The 21,035-nt window shown below is 35.8% G+C and overlaps 2 protein-coding genes across 3 annotated transcripts; both read right to left on the bottom strand.

The window, feature by feature from the left end:
* Positions 1–5,794: 5,794 nt before the first annotated feature.
* On the bottom strand, positions 5,795–7,482 carry LOC116120845 (pentatricopeptide repeat-containing protein At5g08305-like). The gene has a single exon (XM_031406819.1). It carries the CDS (start codon positions 7,480–7,482, stop codon positions 5,869–5,871), a length of 1,614 nt encoding a protein of 537 aa, XP_031262679.1. The 3' UTR covers positions 5,795–5,868.
* A 1,388-nt stretch (positions 7,483–8,870) lies between these two features.
* On the bottom strand, positions 8,871–14,247 carry LOC116120865 (E3 ubiquitin ligase BIG BROTHER-related-like). 2 transcript variants are annotated; one of them, XM_031406839.1, is made up of 7 exons: positions 13,977–14,247; positions 13,526–13,886; positions 13,337–13,431; positions 11,122–11,163; positions 10,919–11,040; positions 10,736–10,844; positions 8,871–9,223 (listed from the first exon to the last, which is right to left on the bottom strand). In XM_031406839.1, the coding sequence occupies exons 1-7, from the start codon at positions 14,211–14,213 to the stop codon at positions 9,176–9,178; spliced, it is 1,014 nt and encodes a 337-aa protein (XP_031262699.1). In that variant the 5' UTR covers positions 14,214–14,247; the 3' UTR covers positions 8,871–9,175. The 2 variants fall into 2 exon arrangements, with proteins under 2 accessions (XP_031262699.1, XP_031262705.1); XM_031406845.1 differs by having other exon boundaries at positions 13,391–13,431; positions 13,977–14,241.
* Positions 14,248–21,035: the final 6,788 nt, after the last annotated feature.

Here is a 21,035-nt window from a genome sequence, read left to right on the forward strand (position 1 = left end):
CTACCAATATATATCCCTCTTTCTATGTATTAAGGGATTTGCTTAATTAATTTCAAACTAATGTTTTTTTTTTTTGATAAACTCGGTAATTATATTAAAGAAATAATAAAGAATTACAGTCTAGAAAGGGAAAACCCCTTTAGACACACAACCTTGGCATTCCCAAGTGACATGGCTAAGCAAAGGGTAAGAGAAGCCAAAATAAACTTAAGCCAAAACCGCCAAAAACACAAGGATTACAAAACCTACTAATTACACAAAAAGGAGCCTCAAAAGCCAAACAAAAATCAAGGCTCTAGCTTCTTGGCCCACCAAAAAGCTAACAAAAAACTTTATACAACTAGCAAGCCTATACCAACACCAACCAACAAAAATCTGCACGAAAAATTGCAGCCCCGTAAAAACTAGGAGCAAAGAGAGAGCCTAAGGACAGCAGCGCCTTTTAAGCCAACCACACAGACCAACCAGCGGGGCAAAAGCAAAACTGCAGTCGCAAAAGCTGCTGAATTTTCTGGGGCATTTTCCAGAGAATTCGACAGGAACAATAAATCCAAATAAAGCTCATTCCCTTCCTAACTAGGATCCTGCAGAAGCCAAAAAAGCAAGTAGACCAAATCACTCCAGCAACCCATTTAGCTACATCTTCACGCCCTCTAAAGAAGCCACTGTCCATCACAATCTCCCCAAAAGACAGCAGCATCTCAAAAACAATAAAATACGAGCAGGAAAGGCTCAGCAAAATGGGCGCCTGAATGCAAGCAGCTAACAAGTGGGAACCGATCCAGCACACAATCAAAGAGACACCAGAACCATAAAAATATATAACAAAGGACTCTGCAGAAAGAGCAGGAACTGAATATCAATGCAGCACCAGCAAAGAACCAGAAAAAAAGGCGTGAACCTCCCATCTAATCATAGAGAGACGACTGGAATAGTTAAGGAGGAAGGGATATCACTGCTGCTGGATGTGGCAGATTGCACAAGAAGTCATGAGGGGAGTTATAGCCCAAATGCGAGAAATCAGGCCATAGATCCCGAGATAACTAGTGAAGGGGGAATACCATCCAGTCCAAGGTTTATAGAACATGACGCAAGCATTAAAGTCAGCAAACTCCATTGCGAAGACACTTCATGGGAAGACTCCATTCCGCTACCAATTTGCGGGGATAACAAACTAATGTTTCAATATGGCATGCATGGCTTCATGGTTAAAGAGAGAGGCAGAAATAGTTTACTGTTCCTTATTATCGTATATTTCAACCAGTACCCTAAGAAACCAAGCAAATTGATGATGATACTAATAGAAGTGGAAGCAGTAATGTGTAAAAAAGGTTCCTTAATTAGGACAAGATTAAGATATCTCAACGCCAGGTTAAATTAATATTCATGCTTAAGTTTAATTAACCCTATAATTAACATATCATTATATTCCTCCCGATCCTTTTTTTTTTCAGATATATTAAACTATTAACATCTTGTAATTTGATTTGAACGAAAAAGAAACTATATTATATTTAGCGTTAAATCACAATATAATTAATATTTACTACTACCACATGCAGTCGGTTAAGCATTGTTAACTTCAATGTAACAAGAAAAAGGCCACTCTAGAAACTACTTGATGCAAACATACATATATACTCATTTCTGTTAACCTAATTAAAAAATATTGCTCATGCCAGCCATTGAAGCTCGGGAAGTAGTAAGACAAGAAAATCTTGTTTATGTATTGTAAATTTTACTTTATTTTTTTTACGTATCTGGGTATTCAGACTCACATTGAAGTATGTCTAATCCTCAGGGCCACATAACATCCTACAAGTATAATGGATCAAAGTAATTGGATAAATATAATAGGTATATCTCTTAACGATTTTAACACAAGATCCCCCGAATATAACTAATTTTGGTGACTAAAGGGTTTGTTATCCGGCCAAGGGGAGAGGTGCGAATTTTCCTTCCTTGGGAAAAATGATTAAAGCTAAGTCTGCATGTAGCTAGTGGCTCGCATGGGTTGCTCTTCCACCTTTTTCACGTTAAATAAATGCCCCTTAAAGCTTCTATAGTATTGATTTCATTAATTATAGTAACATGAATCTGTTTTCTTTTGAATTCATAGTCAATTGATAGCTAAATGCCCTTTAGTAATTAATTGTAATTCAAAATTATGTTTGCAAAGATCTGATCCTTTATTTTAAAAAAGAAAAATATTTTATATATTAGGTCTCTGAAACTCTATTTTAATTTAGATACAAATGTCCATTACCAAACACATATTCATCATTTTTGTTACTATTAGTTTCAAAATACAACTATGACGCTGACAAGCAGATAGCTTGATCTCATTCTGAAGCAATTCTTTTAGCCTTCCCTAGTTTACCTTATGAGATAGTTTGAAGAGAATTCACCACACAGCTTGAAGTGGTGAGTATGTCTATTTATATAGATGTACAAGTTGCCCTAGAATATTTACAAATCAATCTAGAATATTTACATATCAATTACAATGGAAATGATGGAATGAATATCGTAGAATTTAGGCTAGAATTCATGGGTCAAAATTGTTACAAATGTTATGCCTTAGATTGAGGCAAAGTATCCTCAACACCCCACCACCCCCCCGGAAGCTAAGCGTCAGGTTGGAACAGACATGAAGCTTGGATCAAAAAAATTCAAAAAGTGGTCGAGAGATACTTTTGGTGAAAATGTTGGCAACCTGTAGGTGAGAAGGGATGAACTGAGTGTGAAGTTTTCCAAAAACAACAAGCTCCCGAAGGAAGTGATAGTCTAATTCAACATGCTTGGCTCGCTGTGGGAAACTGGATTTGAGCTCAGAAATATGGCACTTTTATTGTCACATAGAAGGAGAGGCCGCTGTGGAAGTGACACATGTAAGTCTTGAAGGGTGCGTAATCCAAAGGAGCTCAACAGCAGCATGTGCAAGGGCACGATACTTAAACTCACAACTTGAACGAGAGACTATGGGTTGTTTCTTAGCACTCCAAGAAATCAAATTTCCTCCAAGATAGATGAAGTAACCAGAGGTAGACCGGCGAGTATCAAGGCATCCTGCCCAATCAGCATCAGAGTAAGCAATGAGAGCACTGGGAGTAGCAGAGGAGTGGAAAGTGATGCCAAAATGAAGAGTGCCCTTGATATAGCGAAGAATTCGCTTAACTGCGAGAAAATGATCTGTTGTTGGAGCATGTAGAAATTGACTAACGGAGTTGATAACATGAGCAATATCTGGGCGTGTGATGGTTAAGTATTGGAGGGTGCCAACTAGAGATCTGTAAAGAGTAGGATCCGAGAACAGAGGACCTTCTGCAGACAAGTGCTGAGATACAACCATAGGAGTGTGGACTGGTTTGTTGTCAAGTAACTGAGCTCGAGTAAGAATGTCCCGTGCATATTTCAGTTGACTGATGAAAAGACCATCTATAGTTGTCGAAGCTTCAAGGCCAAGAAAGTAGCTAAGAGGACCTAAATCCTTAATGGCAAACTCAGAGTTGAGTTTGTAGGTGAATCTGTGGATAAGAGATGAGTTGTTGCCAGTAATAATCATCAACATATAGGAGCAAATAAATGATATTAGAGTGCTTATGGAAGACAAATAGAGAAGCATTAGCTTGACTGCAAAAGAAACCAAGCTGAATAAGGAAGGAGCTAAAGCATTGGAACCAGGCACGAGACGCTTGCTTTATGCCATAAAGAGCTTTCTTTAACTGACATACATGATTGGGGAACCGAGGATCAATGTATCCAAGAGGCTGCTCCATGTACACATGCTCAGTGAGAGTGCCATTGAGAAACACATTCTTAACATCAAGTTGGCGAAGGGGTCATTTGTTAGTCACAACAATAGATAGCATAACACGAATAATGGTAGCCTTGATAACAGGACTAAAGGTATCAGTGTAGTCGAGACCAGGTACTTGTGTATATCCCTTGGCAACAAGATGAGCTTTGAGACGCTCAATGGATCCATCAGACATATATTTGGTCCTGAACACCCATTTAGAACCCACAATGTTGGTGTTAGCAGGCCTAGGGACCAAAATCCAGGTGCGATTGTTTTACAAAGCTTGCATCTCTTCATCCATGGCAGCAAGCCAAACAGGATTCTTTGTAACAGATTTGAATCTTTTAGGTAAGAAGAGCACAAAGAAGACCAGATGAGTCAAAGACACCAAGGCTTGCCGGGTGGCGAGTTTTAAAAATGCCAGTTTTGGCTCGTGTGAGCATAGGGTGAGAACTCAACGGAAATGCTAGAGCGGGAGTGAGATCATGAACTTGAGGAGCGATGTCAAGCTCAACAGGAGATGGTCTAGGGTCTGAGTGCACTGAAGGAGAACCTGTAAAGGAGTCAATAACCTGCACAGACTCATCCACTGGGTCAGTACAAATAACACACGGGTTAGATCCGGATGGAGTAATCTTAGGAGAATGGTGCTCGGGGCAAGGGGAAGGTGTGTCTGTAAGAGATGAGCTAGGTTCCAAAAAGTTGGAAAATTGGAGAGATGAGATAGGCTGAGCTTGAGAGGAGTCTAGAGAGGGGAAGTGATGTTCATCAAACTGTGCATGTCGGGTGATGTATAGTGGTGGGATCGAAGGCAACGAAACCCTTTGTAGGAGGGACTATATCCCAGAAAAATACAAGGTACGCTGCGAGGAGAAAATTTGTTAGACATATAATCACGCAAACAAGGATAAACACGATAGCCAAAAGGATGGAAATTTTCATAATTCGGAGAGAAACCATAAAGAAGCTCAAAAGGGGACTTACCTCCAAGAAGCAGTGTCGGCAAGCGATTGATGATGTAGACTGCAGTGCTGAAGGCGTCAACCCAGAAGCGAGGAGAAAGATGAGAGTGGAAAAGAAGAGCTAGGCCAGTCTTAGTCACATGGCAATGTTTCCTTTCGGTGCAACCATTTTGAGCAAGTGTGTATGGGCAAGATAGTTGATGATGGATGCCAGAGGTGTGCTTGGAAACGATTGCTAGTGAATTTTGTACCACCATCACTTTGAAAAATTTTGATACGCGCAGAATATTGATTTTCCACAAATTTTTGAAATTGAAGGAAAATATCGCAAAGTTCAGATTTTAAATGCAAAGGGTATAGCTAAGTTAAGCGAGAAAAATCATCAATGAAAAGAACATAATAGACAAACCCTAAATTGGATTTGATGGGGGAAGGGCCCCATATATCACAATGAATTAAATCCAACACATTAGATGATTGATGTTCATTACACGAATAAGGCAAACGATGATTTTTTGCAATTTGACATGTACTACAAAGCATTGGAGAAGGCAATAAGGATGTGAGATAAAGATGACATTTTTTACTTAAAAAAGAAATAATGGAGTGATTCACATGTCCCAGACGAGCATGCCATAAATCATATGAGGCATGAAGCGATTTATTTTTAAGAACAGAAATAAAGGTGGGATGTCCACGCTCCAACACATATAAGCCTCCATCTTGTTTACTGGTTGCCACTACACAGCTTGATACTTGGCTTTGATACCATGAGACAGTTTGAAGAGAGTTCACCACACAGCTTGAAGTGGTGAGTATGTCTATTTATATAGATGTACAAGTTGCCCTAGAATATTTACAAATCAATCTAGAATATTTACATATCAATTACAATGGAAATGATGGAAAAAATATCGTAGAATTTAGGCTAGAATCATGGGTCAAAATTGTTACAAATATTATGCCTTAGATTGAGGCAAAGTATCCTCAACACCTTTAACTCACTAATTTATACATTTTTGCTCAGAAAATCAAATATATAAGAAATCTCGTTAACAAATATTGAACTTTAATTGAGATTTACGGAAGAGAATTTTGAGCACCTCAAACAATACCTGTCATATCATAAATAAAGTGTTCTCGAATTTCATGATCAACATTAAGTTTCATTTGCCCTGCAATAAAATTTAGCATCATGTAAATTTTTTCTGAACTAGGATGAGTTTTATCATGAGCTATGAATCTATGGAGAGTTCCAAACATCTCTACAAAACTACAACCAGGATACTTTTTCACTCCTCTCAACTCCATGGCTTCCCTCATTGTTCTTGCATCATCCCAGCGTTTGGAAATCGCATAAACATTTGATAACCCAATATATCTGCCATCATGATCTGGTTCCAACTCAATAAGCTTCTTTCCAACTATCTCTGCAAGATCCAATTTACCATGGTTCATACATCCAGTGAGCAGAGCACCCAACATTGAAGCTGTTGGCTTCATGGGCATTTGACACACAAAATTGTATGCCTCTGCTACTCGCCCAGCACGTGACAGAACATCAACAACGCAAGCATAATGCTCACTCTTTGGCGTCATGCCATATTTACCAAGGCAATCAAAGAAATACCAAGCTTCAGTGACTAAACCTCCATGGGCACAAGCACTCAACAAACACAAGAATGTAATCTCGTCTGGGGTGATCCCAACTATTTGCATTTCTTTGAACAATTCAAGCGACTCTTTAACCAATCCATGCACTGCAAGCCCTCCAATCATGGCATTCCACATCAAAACATCGCTACGATCCAATTTAACTCCACGAAACACAGACAAAGCCTCCTTGATTGCCCCACACTTGGCATACATATCAACAAGAGAAGTTTGCAGAACCAAATTCAATGGCAATCCATTATCAACCATGTACTGATGCATCATTCTCCCTTGATCAAGGGCACCCAAATGTGCACAAGCACACAACACACTCACCATAGTCACCTCATTGGCCTTGGGACCAACACCTCTCATTTCCTCAAAAATCGTCATAGCCTCCTTGTAATCCCCACTCTTAACGTACCCATCAATCAAAGAACTCCAAGACACAACATCCTTTTCTGGCATCAAATCAAACACTTGTCTTGCCAGATTCATTTCCCCACACTTAGCATACCCATCCAACATAGAATTCCAAGAAACCAAGTTCTTGAAAGGCATTCCATCGAACAATTTACGGGCATAAATTATGTCGCCGCAGGAAGCGTACAAATGAATCAAGGAGTTTGCAATAAACCTATCGGACTCATACCCAGTTTTTGCAGTGTGAGCGTGAATTGCCACGGCAAGTTCTCGCTTCAGAAGGCGGGCAGAGGCCTTTATAACAAATGGGTACGTTAAATAATCTGGTGAGAGTCCAAGTCGCAACATTTTAACAAAAAGAGAGATGGATTTGTTAGGATTTTTGCTATTGGAGTAACCTCTAATGACAGTGTTCCAATTGAAGATAGATGGGTTTTGTAGATGTAACAAAATTTTGCACGAGTAATCGATGTGAGCAGGATGGGAAAGTGCAGTGAAAGAGAAGAATTTTGATAGAAAAGGGTCATGCTGGGAGAGATTAAAAGTGAAAAATAGAGCATGAAGTTGTTTTAGCGAATGCAGTGACTTGCATTTATCAAGGAGAGTAATTATATTTCTAGATAACAATGATACATCCGACATTTACAGGAAATAAAACCTCAAAGGCTCAAACACACTTTCAAAATCTAGCGATGGAGGGAATGCATATAGCGAACATATATACGTAAAGAACCTGGAAGTGAAGTGAGAAGAGACTGTCAGACAGAAGGGGTTAAATTAAAATCACACTACAGTATTAGCCATTTAGCCTTGGGATAATGTAAGGACTAAGGATTAATGGTATAGTATTAGCCTTAACAAAATACGAGGTTCAATGTTATAAATTTAAGAGTAATGCTATGTGCACTAACTAATATGTACTAATCTAAGTACTAACATTGGAAATTTGAAATTTTTTTTTGGAGAGAATTTCAAATTTCCAATGTTAATACTTAGATTAGTACTCATTGGTTAGTGCACATAGTTTTATTCTAAATTTAATTACAAGGACGAATTTAATATCCAAATAAATAACGATGATATGTGTTAATGATTTTTTTCTTTTCTCCCTGATAAGAGAAAAACACCAATTATATATTCCTTCCATTTCCAAATAAATGTCATTTTAAACATATTATTTTTTTCCAAAATAATTGTCATTTGACCAAAAAGTAGAGCAACCCTTTCTCTCTTTCTCGTATTATGACCCTTGTCTCCTCTCTTTCTCTCTCTTTCTTTGGCCTCTCGCTCCTCTCTCTTTCTCTGACCCCTCGTCTCCTCTCTCTCTCTCTCTCTCTCTCTCTCTCTCTTTTTCTTTCAAACGTCATTTAACTCTTCACATTTCTCTCTAGTTTCAAATCTGGGACACTACTAGTCAAGAAATGTTCAAAATTGTTACTTCTGCTTACTATAGAGGTGTCGTCGGTGCACTCGTTGTTTATGGCATTACCAGAAGAAATAGCTTTGATAGCATTTATGATTTAACACTGGCTTGCCTTTGTTCATTTGTGATGTTTTTCCAACTCATATAGGTATCAACTTCCTAGTTATATCATCAACTTCATTAATAGCTTCTAATATTGGAGATTTCCCTAAGCATGTATCTTCTACTATGACATTGTCCAAAAATTTTCCCACCACAGTGAGAGGGGAGAGTAAATAAAAGATAAGAGTAGGAGAGAGAATTTGTTTACATTAAAAAAATTAGTATATTAAAAAGTGTACAATTTGTTAAAATGACAAATTTTGAAAGGGAGGGGGTAATATTTGTATAAACTATTAATAGTAAAAATTTAATAATATTTACACAAAATTTAACATAGAAAAAAAAAGAAAATATACAACATGATTTTCTTTGCGGAAAGAAGAAAAAAGAAACAGATTGTACGATTTCATATTAAATAAGCCAATAATAATATTACCAACTTGTTAGAAAGTGACAAGCAAGCATGTTTAAGACTGTACTACAAGCCGGAGTAGAGAGAGTTGGATGATTCTGAAGCAATTATATAATTTAACTTTCACCATCTTCAATCCAAAACATTCAAATAACTGGCTGCAATTCCAGTCACTTATATGAAGATGGCCATATAGCTACATCTACTAAACTAATTCCCCCAAGGCAAGTATCAATATCAATACCAATATCAGCATTTCATTCAAACATGAACGTGTACAAGCAGGCTTTTTTTGTTTTTTTCGCCTTTTGTTTTCCTCTACGAAAACTACAGTCTGCATAATTAAATATGCCATGGGATGGATTATCATTCTGTGTCACCTTGTGCGTGACTTAACATTAGCTGTGCCCAGAAGTGGAAACCTCGGTACTGCAAACGGGGCACACCTGCATTCACAGAGCTGTAATTAGCACACACACATGAAATACCACATATCATTCTAAACCAAAACATTGTTATACCATTTTCAACTCTATACAAACTACACAAGCAATTATGTACATGAGAAATCAGTTCGAGCATTGAGCTAATGAAAACTCTAAAATACTCAAATAAAAATAATTATAAAAGATGACAAAATGTATTCAGACTAAGTGCCTAACCAAGAAAACATTCATACAATAATCTATTATCAAAAGTCTGAAAGTTTAATGGCATGTTTACATATTTGTATCAACTATAAACATTATTTAGAAGCACATTTGCCAGTTGAGAGAATAAATGACAATTTTTTCCATTCAATCATGTGAAACAATCAAACGTCACCTTCCAAAGGAATCCAAACAATTTTCTTTGTTAAGCTACTCAGTGCAAAAATACAAGTGGAAATTTAAAAATATTGCAGTCAGCTAGATGATCATGTTACCTACAAGCTCTGTTATTCCTGTGAATACAAATGACAGCAATGATGATAAAGTATGCACCAATTGATTGCAGTGTACCAACCGGCAAAAAAGCAGTGAAAATCTAAATGGGAACTCAAATTTAACCAAAATCCATACGAACCTCTAAAATGGAGAAGTAAGTGAAGCTGAAAGTGATTATAGCATGGAATATAGATCCAAATCTAACAATGAAAATCGTTATAACTCACTTTCACCCTAATGTCTAACAAAATATCACTTGTATATATATGATATCACCATGGACAACCTGGCTATCAAAAAACTAGGTAGATCCCAGGTTCACAGATTATGAACAGAACAATTCTCTACAAACATCGAAACAACCAACATATAGTAAAGATCACTCAGACAACTCAAATTTCAAAAATCCATTCGAATCCCAAAAACAGAACAATTTGAAGTTTGAGTAGATTATGGTGTGACCTCAAATTGTGAGTGAGCACTAGAAATTGGTAGAACCTCAAAAACAGAGGCTCATTTCATAAATTATGTTTCAGATAAATGGGAAAAAGACATGAAGAATTATCATGCATGTTACTTAAGATAGCAGTGCCCAGAAACAAATGACAATGCCACAAATTAAGCATAATCTGAGCCAAATCCAAAATATCATTTGTGGTTTCACACATTTAGATCAATAAACTAGATGAAACTTCAAAGATCCATATTAAAGAGTAGTTACATACCCCACCCCTCCAGAAATCTTAATTTTTATGCCATGATAGCTGATAGATATGAGAAAAAATTTAAGCAGCCATGAATTGAATCACAGAAAATTTAAGCAGGAAAAATTGCTATAACAAAAACAGCCATGAATCACAGCAAAAGCATGGGTTTGTTGAGGTCAGAACTCCATTGGGACAGCAAAGAATTAAGTTCAAAGAACAATATATCTCCTAAGTGAACTCACAGAGAACATTAAAGTTCCAATAGAAGATTAGCATTAGACAACATTAAAGTACCAGAGGAAACTCAAAATGTGCATAACTGTACCTTGTTTATTTTCAACCAATTGTTTATGCACTCAGAATGGTATGAATGCTTGCAAGAAAGCAGTGTTAAAGTCTCATCAGCCTCATAGTCCAGGCGACAAATGACACATCTGAGACGGGCACAGAAATTTAACCATCACATGACTGTTAGTTAAACATATAGATTTAAGTTATTAGCACTCACGAATCATTGCTTCCATTCTGACTGCCTCCCGTCTTATATTTTATTGTTGGCAATGAGGCAAGTGTATCAGTTGAAAGACCTCTGCTCTCTGTTCCAACCACTTCACCCAATGCAAGCAACTCCTGAGATAATTAAATTATACAATGAGAAGTGCAATCCGAATGAAGCTTCACAGAAAGTAGTAGGATCAAAAACAAGCTAACCTCGTACGAAAGTTCATCTGGATCTACTTCCTCCCATGCATCCTGCAAATGCAAAAGTATGTGATGCATGCATACAAAACAAGATTAAATACGATAAGAAAGCTTGAAGAGATAAAAAGAAGTAAAATACTTTCAAACTGGAACACGTGGAACTAACAATAGCTGTTTTAAGACCCCCCTTCCCCCCAACTAAAAAAAGGAAAATAAATCTGTTGATTCCATCCTGCTAGTATAAATGGGTAAACTACTCTCCAGGGGCACATTATATCCTTCTCAAAGGTGCGATTTGGCAACCTGTTGACAGAGAATGCTTCTATCCTAATCTCGCAAAGTACTTTATTTATTGTCCAGAAGCTTGGGTATGCAGGGAAACAAGAAAAGTAATTATAGGCAAAAATGACAAAGTTATCATAGGATTCATGGCCCAAATAAAATGCTAAAATGAGCAGAAACTAAAGTCTTGAAAACTAGATGACCATGGTCCACGAAGATTGGGCAAGCAGATAATTGTTATGCAATAATTCTATTTTAATGCACTAAAAAGGACTGCTATTAGAGCACAAAACTAAAGCCATCTGAAATTGAATTTTTGGAGGACGATAGTTCCTCTTAAAGTATTTTTTATATCAGGATCAGTGGAAACTCAAACTATGCCAAGATTGGTGCTTCACTCAGTGATACTGGCCTTACTTGACCATGAAAAGCATGAGTTTGAATCTCAGCAAGCAAAACTATGGCACTTCCTTGTACACTCTCTTCATAATTTCATATGGAAACCATTTTTCACCAATTCCACAATTAGATCAAATCCTTCTTCAAAATTTATACATATCAAACTTACTATCAATTGGATGCCCAAAGTCACTGGATTAATAAATTAATGACTTTTCTTCAATAGAAAAATTATTTTAAAACTCTAATAGCAAGTACCATATGGAAGAACAGCTCCTAATAGTTCAAATTACATAAATGGTTAGTATTTAAGAATTTAAAGTATGTAAAAGCTAAACATGGGCTTGTAGGAATGACAGGACACACAAAAACTTATTTTATTAGGACCATCAAATTTTTACAATAGCGAAATGTGATTTGACAGTTTTTTTTTCCTTTTTCATTTTGAGTAAGGCAGCAAAAAGAAGGAGATGCCAGGTGAACCTTAGATAAAGTTGTTATAAACTTGCTTTTACAGGACAAACATAGTTAGTATAAAGTTCATTCCAGCACAGAAAATAATACTAAATGAGGTGTGGATAGCTAATGAACGTCTCACTTCTAGATTATCAAAATCACATTACCAACACCAATAAGGTAATAACTCCAAAAGGTGCATACAAGATCAAGGAATATTGCCTAAAAGATAAAGGGTAATGGAGCTAAATCAGTCCATAAGGACCAAATAAGACTTATCAGCAGAATAAAACTGCTGAAATCAAGAGAGAAAGACCCAGTATGATTCCTCGAAAAAGGCCAAAAGTTCCATGACTAGCAATCTTGCATTAACTGCAGATATGAGCTAGAGAAAAAACAGAATCCTTATCAAGTTTATTACTCTATAACAAGATATTGACCAGAAAAACTTAGCCAGGATGTCAGAAAGAGAATGATTCATAAACATATTCTCAGTGTCAATCACACAGATTTATCAAGAAAACTGCTAAATCCAAAGACTGTTGCTACAAAGCATCTCCAAGAGTGCCTGCCTTAAATTCTAAATGCTTACTGAGCTAAATTGGAAATTGGAACTTATCTTCCACACAGTTTATATAGATCTATTGTAAGATCATTCATTTCCTCAGCAAAAGTAGGATTCTTCAACATAAACAAAATGGATGTAAAATGACTTTTACGTGAAAAAGAAAATGAAAAAATTATTTCAAGCAATGCTTCAGTGAACAGCCAAAACCTAAAGAGAAGAGTGGCTTATTTCAAGCAACAAAACTTTTAGCACGCACATCACCATTACTCCAATTATTAATAAAAGTAGTTTTCAAAGCGTTAAGTTCAATTCACTGGTTTCAAAAAACTTCAATCATCTTAATCAACTACAACACCCTATGATTTGATAAAAGGTTCAAACAGGTCCTCAAGGCATGTGAGCAAAAGAAGACCCCATAAACACACACACATTGAGTCACAAGCGCATGAACAAAAAGCAATGTCTAGATTAATAACAATCAATTTGCGAGATGGTATCTTTTAAGTATAAGATTCTCACCGAAGGAGGGGAAGGGGAAGAGAGAGCTGTATGAGGAGACAGAGAAATCAGTACCTGAGAGTTACCACCATGATCCTCTGGGTCCTCAATTTCTCCTGCAATGAATAGACAATTCAAACTCTGGCAATTGGATAACCGCAAAAGCAGTGAAATGAATATCAAGGGATAATAATTGTTAAGCCCACATACGATCATTTATTCCAGCGAGGGCTAACAATCGAGCAGTCATTTCTCTTTCTTCAGCATCCTGAAGTGCTCTTGCGTATGCCTCATCACTTGAAAAAACATCAGAATCATATTCGACACTAGGGTTGTTATCCTCCTCCGCATCTTCATCATGATCATGCACATCAAATGCATCTTCATCATCATCATCCTCATCATCTTCAACATCAGTGCCATCAAACTCCTCATTCTCATTTCCCTCTTCATCAGTCTCATCATCTGGCCCACCAAAATCATCATCTTCATCGTGCAAATAGCTTCCAGCTTCCCAGCTTCCATAATCACTCCCATCATTGTTCATCCTCAACATCATATATGCCCTCTCCTACTCACACAATCAATCAACTAATCGATCAAGCAATCAAAACAATCGTCAATGAGATAAATCATAAATTGCTAGAATTAAATAGAGGACCTGTTCTTGAAGGGTTCGGGCAAGAGCCAGGTCAGCATCGACCTGACTGAGATTAGTGAAAGGAGTTCTTGCTCTCGATGGCGTCTGTTGTTGATCTTGGTTCAAGTTGGACCCCGTGTTCGGTTCTTCTGCAACTACTTGTTCAGTCAAGTCATTGTTATTGTTAGGGTTCTCTTCCTGCTCTCCTTCGAGGTCGTTGTCGCTTCCATTGTTGGCTGTTTTGGCCTTGTTGTCCATCAATTTTCAAGATTTCGATTCAAAAAAACAAAATTACTTATTCCGTGAGGCTGTTTTATTAAATTGGTTTTCAGAGGGTTCGATCGAATCAGGAATTTGTCGAGAATCTTATTAGGTATATGATAGGCACCGAATGATTGGAGAGATAGAGAAATACTAAATACGAATACGTGTTATGCTGTATTTGAAAATCGAGAGAGAAACGAAATGAAAAGCTAGTGGCTCGTTCTTGGGCCGGCCCGGGCTGGTTCGGTAGAAGTTGGACGTATCCAATTGTTATGGACCGTCTAATAAAGTGGACCAACTGCCCACTGAAATTGCCGAAGAGAGTTTGAATCATGTTACGAAGGAAGCGGTGGTTCATGAAATTGGCACCCCCTACAGTTTTGAAAATTGTAAAGAGATGGTAAGTTCGGGATGTTTTAATCAATTTCTCCCTAACATTTCAAGATACTAGGAAAAACCTTACCAAGTGTTTCTTTAGTAGACCGTTAAAGGTAAAAAAAAATCTATTTTACCTTGATTAAAATATATTAGTGAAGTAATTAAGAAAAAATATTAATTTGAAATGATAAATGGTTAAAATATCAAAACATAAATTATAACAAGTATTTCATTTTATTTTGAAATTTACCATTTGCATGTTACAAAAGTTCTCTTGAAAGGTGTTATACTCAATACGAAAGTGCAAGCGTCATTGTATTAAAAAAGTTCATTGCATGTCAAAAAAGTTTCCGTAAAAACCCTTTTTAGCATCTTTTAGATATCAATTATGATGCAACATGATTTTATCCAAGTAAACCGTTTCTTAGACTCAATACAAAAATGTAAGCACCATCATATTTGTGGATATGATTATACATATGTTGAAAAAATTCCCCTAAAAGACTTTTGTATTGTTTTCGAGTTGCCGATTGTGACCGAACTTGCTTTTATTCAAGTAAACTATGTCTTATACTCAACATGAAAGTGCAAGCATCATCGTTTTTAGGAAATTCAAAATATATATTTGACAAAAGTTCTCATAAAAAGCTTTTGTAGTGTGTTCGAGTTGCCGATTTTGACACAACTTGGTTTTATGCTAGTAAACCATGTCTTACACTCACTACGAAAGTCCAAGTGTCATCATATTAATGAAATTCACTATATGTATGTTGTGAAAACTCATATAAAAGGCTTTTGTAGTGTGTTCAAGTTTTCCATTGTGACAAATTTCAATTTTATGCAAGTTAACCGTGTCTTGAACTCAGAATGAATGTGCAAGTGTCATTGTACTTGTAAAATTCACTGTTCATATGTCACAAAAGTTCTCGTGAAGGCATTAGTAGCATTTTTGGGTTGTCAATTGTGACGCAACTCGATTTTAGTCAAGTAAACCATGTCTTACCCTTAATACGAAAGTACAAGCGTCATTGTGTTTGAGAAATTTACTATATATGTTTTGCATAAGTTCTCGTAAAAGGATTTCATTGTGTGTTCGAGGTACCGATTGTGACATAACTTAATTTTATGCAAGTAAATCATGTCTTACACCCAATACGAACAAGCGTCATCGTATGTAGAAAATTCACTATATGTCAAAAAAGGTTTTTTCAAAGGCTTTCATAGTGTCTTTGTGTTGTTGAGTGTAAGGCAACTCAATTTTATGCCTCACATATATGTCGAAAAAGTTCTTGTCAAAGGCTTTCATAGTTTTTTTTAGTTGTCGACTATGAGACAACTCGATTTTATGTAAGTAAAGTATGTCTTACACTCAATACAAAAGTGCAAGCCTCATCATGTTTGCGAAATTCACCACACATAGCTCTCAAATGTTCTCATAAAACGTTTTTGTTGTGTTCGAGTTGTCGATTTTGACGCAACTCGATTTTTTGCTATTAACCAATGTTGTACACTCAATACCGAAAGTGCAATTGTCATTTTATTTACATATGTCGTGAAAACTTTTGTAAAAGGTTTTCGTAGTCTGTTCGAATTTCCAATTGTGATATAACTTGATTTTATCTAAATAAATTGTGTCTTGAACTCAAAACCAATGCACAAGCATCATTGTATTTGCGAAATTTATTGCTTATGTGTCAAAAAAGTTCTCGTAAAAGTCAGTAGAAGCTTTTTCAAGTTGCCAATTGTGACGCAATTTCATTTGTTGCAAGTTAACCACATCTCACTCTCATTAGAAAAGTGCAAGCTGCGTCATCATGTTTACAAAATTTACCATATATATTTCACAAAAGTTCTTGTAAAAGGCTATAGTTGTGTGTTTGAGTTGCTGATTGCAGTGCAACTTGACTTTATGCAAGTAAACCATGTCTTACGTTCAATATGAAAGTACAAGCATTATCGTATTTAAGAAATTCACTATATATGTCAAAAAAGTTATTGTCAAAGGTTTTCGTAGTGTTTTCGATGTTTCGATTGTGAGGCAACTCAACTCTATACAAGCAAACCATGTCTTACACTCAATACAACATTGCAAGCGTTATCGTATTTAAGAGATTAACTGTATATGTTGAAAATGTTTCTGTAAAGGGCTTTGTAGCGTTTTCGTCTCACAGATTGTGACACAATTGGATTTTATATGAGTAAATATGTCTTACACTTAATACAAAGTACAAGTGTCATCGTGTTTATGAAATTCATTATGTATGTCAAAAAAGTTCTTGTCAAAGACTTTCCTAGTCTTTTCTTTTTGTCGATTATGAGGCAACTCGATTTAACACAACACATATATTCGCACAAGTTCTCGTCAAAGGCATTCTTAGCGTGTTCGAGTTGCCAATTGTGATGCAACTCGATTTTACGCAAGTAAATCATGTCTTACATTTACAAAAGTGCAAGTGTCATCATACCATACTTATACATACATACATACCTATGTATAGCTATACATAGGACTGTTTAACGAACCGAACTGCTCGTGAGCCGGCTCGAGTATGGCTCGTTAACGGCTCAACTCGATTGAATTCGAGCTGGCTTAGCTCGATTCATGAGAGGATACGAGCCGAGTTCAAGCCTGACTCGACTCAGCTTATTAGGCTCGCGAGCCCAATCAGGTGAACTAAACAAAAAACTTTAGTTCACTTCACTTAATTAAGTCAAATTGATTTGGCAATTTACACATTTTATTTTGTTATTATATATATATATATATATATATATATATATATTGATGTTTGGGGATGTAATTTGATGTATATTTATGTAACCCCCCATTTTATTTTGATGAAAACTTAATTAAGTCTTCACTTCGTTTAATTTGTCGTACATACTTAACAGAGCTTTAGTTGTTGTGTAATGTATCAGGACAGGAAATAGGTTGAAGTGCATGAAATCTGCTCTTAATTAAAAAAAAAAAAAAACTGCATTTTTTTTGCTGGCCCGTGAGTCGACTTGAACTCGGCTCGTTAAGCAAGCTCACGAGCCTGACTCGAAATCCATGCCTCCCTTCGCAAATCAAGTTGAGCCAGGAAATCCGCAGCTCGGCTCGAACTCATTTCCTCCTCCCCTTTCACAAGCCGACCTTGTTAAGCCTAAAACTAGGCTTGGCTCAGCTAAAAAACAACCATACCTATATATAATACATACCTATTATGTATAGGTATACATCGGTATACATGTATGTATGTATACCTATACATATATACATACATACATTTATAGGTATATTTATAATCTTATGTATGTATGTATGTATGTATACATACATGTATACTTATGTATATACATATATGCCTATACATATTTCATCTATGTATACCTATATCTATGTATATCTATTTACATAGATACATAGATGTATGTATATGTATATCTCTATGTTAAAAGGTATAAATAGATATAAGTATACATAGATGAAATATGTATAGGTATACAAACCAATGTATACATAAGTATACATAGATAAAATATGTATATGTATGTATAGGTATACATAGGCATACATACATATGTAATCTATGATACCCAAGTATAGTATACATACCTAAATATATTTCATCTATGTATAGCTATGTAGGTAGGTATACATAGAAGAAAAAGATTCTGATATGAAAACAATTACTCCAAAGAGTTGAAAGTTTGTTGGGTGAGGAATATTAAGCTTATTGTAAGTAGTAAAAGAGATAATAAATAAGTATTGCGACTATAAAAGAAAAAAGAGTACAAATTTGCAAGATGAATTTTGGATATAGGAGGAGGATTCAATTGTTAAAAAGCCACAGGCATAGAAATGTAGAATCTTAAGGCCTCATTGGAATGTGCCAAGAAAATGAAGTTTTGCTCCTTGCAAATGCAAAGGCGTGCAAATTCTCACCATATTTATGTGAATTTAAAAATGAATATCAATCTAATGAAAAAGAAAAGTCAAAAGAGAGAGACTAAATCCTTTGAGTTTCAATAGGACGATTGAGGATTAATTTAGAGCTTGGCATCTTCTTTCGTTTATTTTTACGATCCTTAATGCAATTCCGTCTAACTCGCCGATTCAGCTAACTGCATAAACAACACAACCAAGTTAACTTGCTAAAGAGATTCAAATGGCTTGTATACCTACATAGGTATACATAAGTATATATAGGTATTTATATAGATATAAATAGGTATACATAGGTATGTACATGGATATACATAAGTAAAAATAGGTATATATATATATAAATATGTTTAGGTATGTATAGGTATACATATGTATACCTAAGATTCCTATCATCGATTGTGTTTTATTATTATTATTATTACATCTTGATTGCTCTCGAGTTTTGTTTGAATTCTCATAATTTTTTTAGAAAATTTCATTGACGTCCTAATTTAATAATAATTTAGAAATGTAATGAAATCACATGTTCTTTTGTTTTAAAACTATAACACGTTCTAACTAAGAAAGAAAGCATTACATGTCGCATTCTCTAATGAATTAAAAAAAACAAAACATATGGTAATTTTTACTACTTAGTGCCTAAACTTGAGGTTTTCTTAATAATGGTCAAATTTAAGTTCATTTATTACACAAAATTCATTCCCTTAAAGCAAATAAGAAGGATAAATATATTCCTTTCTATTGTACATAAATAGATACATAAACTTTGGTTTCAAGATGACTATGACATTAGCAATTTTACCTACTAAGATAAAACAATTTTCATTTCAAATATGCATGTATTTCTTTTGCATTAACAAGAAAATGTGATAGACTAACTGTATAATATAATTAACACTAATACATTCCATCCTAAGTTAATATGAAGTTAAGTCAACTAATCAGCGAAAGGGTAATTATGATTTAATCATGTCTACTATATGAAATCAAGTCTCCAATTCCTATTTCATCTCATCTCATCTCATCCATACACACAACATTCTAGCATCTAAAAACACACAAACTTCAACCAACACACATTCGGCCAAGACAAAATCAAGCACTCTTAATCTCTTTTAACACCTTAAATCATCCATCTTAATATGCTAACAATCTCCAAAGATTAACCAACCAAGACAACTCACAAATTGGAGCAAGGATTACACACACACAAGCCAAACTGAGAAGAGGAAAATGTGAACCAAAATGCAAAAAACTTACTAGGACAAATGGCCAAGGGGCATTCAAGCTTAAAGGAATCCATTGGCTTGAATTATTCCGTTACCAAGTTTAGGCCAAACTTGGATAAAGGAAATAAAAAAAGAATTTCATTCTCCATAAAATACTATTCATTAAGCTTATATTCATTCACTAACTATTACAAGGCATTACAAATGTTGGAATGACCCTTTACAAGATATTACAAAAATATTACAAATGGAATTGAGGGCTTAATTCTCATCCACACATTCAAAAACATAAGACCATAACCATTTAATGCAAAAATACAATCACTCCCTTAATTTTAGGATCTATGTCCCTAACCTCTACTTAGCTTAGCTAACCTTCATTCGTTTGAATCAAATAACATCCATTCATTGGGCTTGGGCCAAATAAACCTCTCCACACTTGATGCCTACGGTATGTGCCAAATAAAAGGGCTTGAGAAATGTCTTGGACCTTTAGCACTCCATGGACAAGCTTGTGGACTTCCTTGAGTGATTGGGCCGATTGGTGCATACCTTGCAAAGCTTGGGCTTCTTGATTCTTCAATGGAAACTCTTACACAACCAAGGAACCATTTGGGCCTAGAATCTCATCACCCTCCCTGGGTTGAGAAGGATTTGTCATCAAATCTGAAAGTTCTTTATTTTCCAAGTAAGAAGACAAATCTCCAATGTTGAAAGTAGCCGAAACATTACCAAATTCAGAGGGCAAATCAATTTTGGATGCATTATCCCTAACTCTTCCAAGAACCTCAAAAGGTCTATTGACTCTAGGTGCTAGTTTGCTTTTCCTCTTGGAAGGAAACCTCTCTTTTCTCAAATAAATCCACACAAGGTCCCCCGGTTGGAAATAAGTGGGCTTTCTATGCTTATTGGCTCTCCTTCTATACGCTTCATTGGATTTGGCTATTTGGGCCCTAATTGACTCATGCAACTTTTTCATAGACTTTGCATTCTCTTTAGCATCAAGATTCACTTGGATATCAAGAGGTGAGGCACTTAATTCTATGGGAGTGATAGGGTTAAGACTACATAAAGGACCTCAAATGATGATTGGTTAGTGATAGCACTAGGGGACCGATTGTAGGCAAATTCAGCATGAGTTAATTTGTTATCCTAATCTCTCAAACTCTTACTCACCAATGTTCTTAGAATGGTCCCTAAAGTTCTCTTAGTGACCTCAGTTTTACCATCAGTTTGGGGGTAATAGGAAGTGCTAAATAAAAGTTTGGTACTTAATCT

The sequence above is a fragment of the Pistacia vera genome, unplaced genomic scaffold (genome assembly GCF_008641045.1).
Source record: "Pistacia vera cultivar Batoury unplaced genomic scaffold, PisVer_v2 Contig1266, whole genome shotgun sequence".
Taxonomy (NCBI): Eukaryota; Viridiplantae; Streptophyta; class Magnoliopsida; order Sapindales; family Anacardiaceae; genus Pistacia; species Pistacia vera.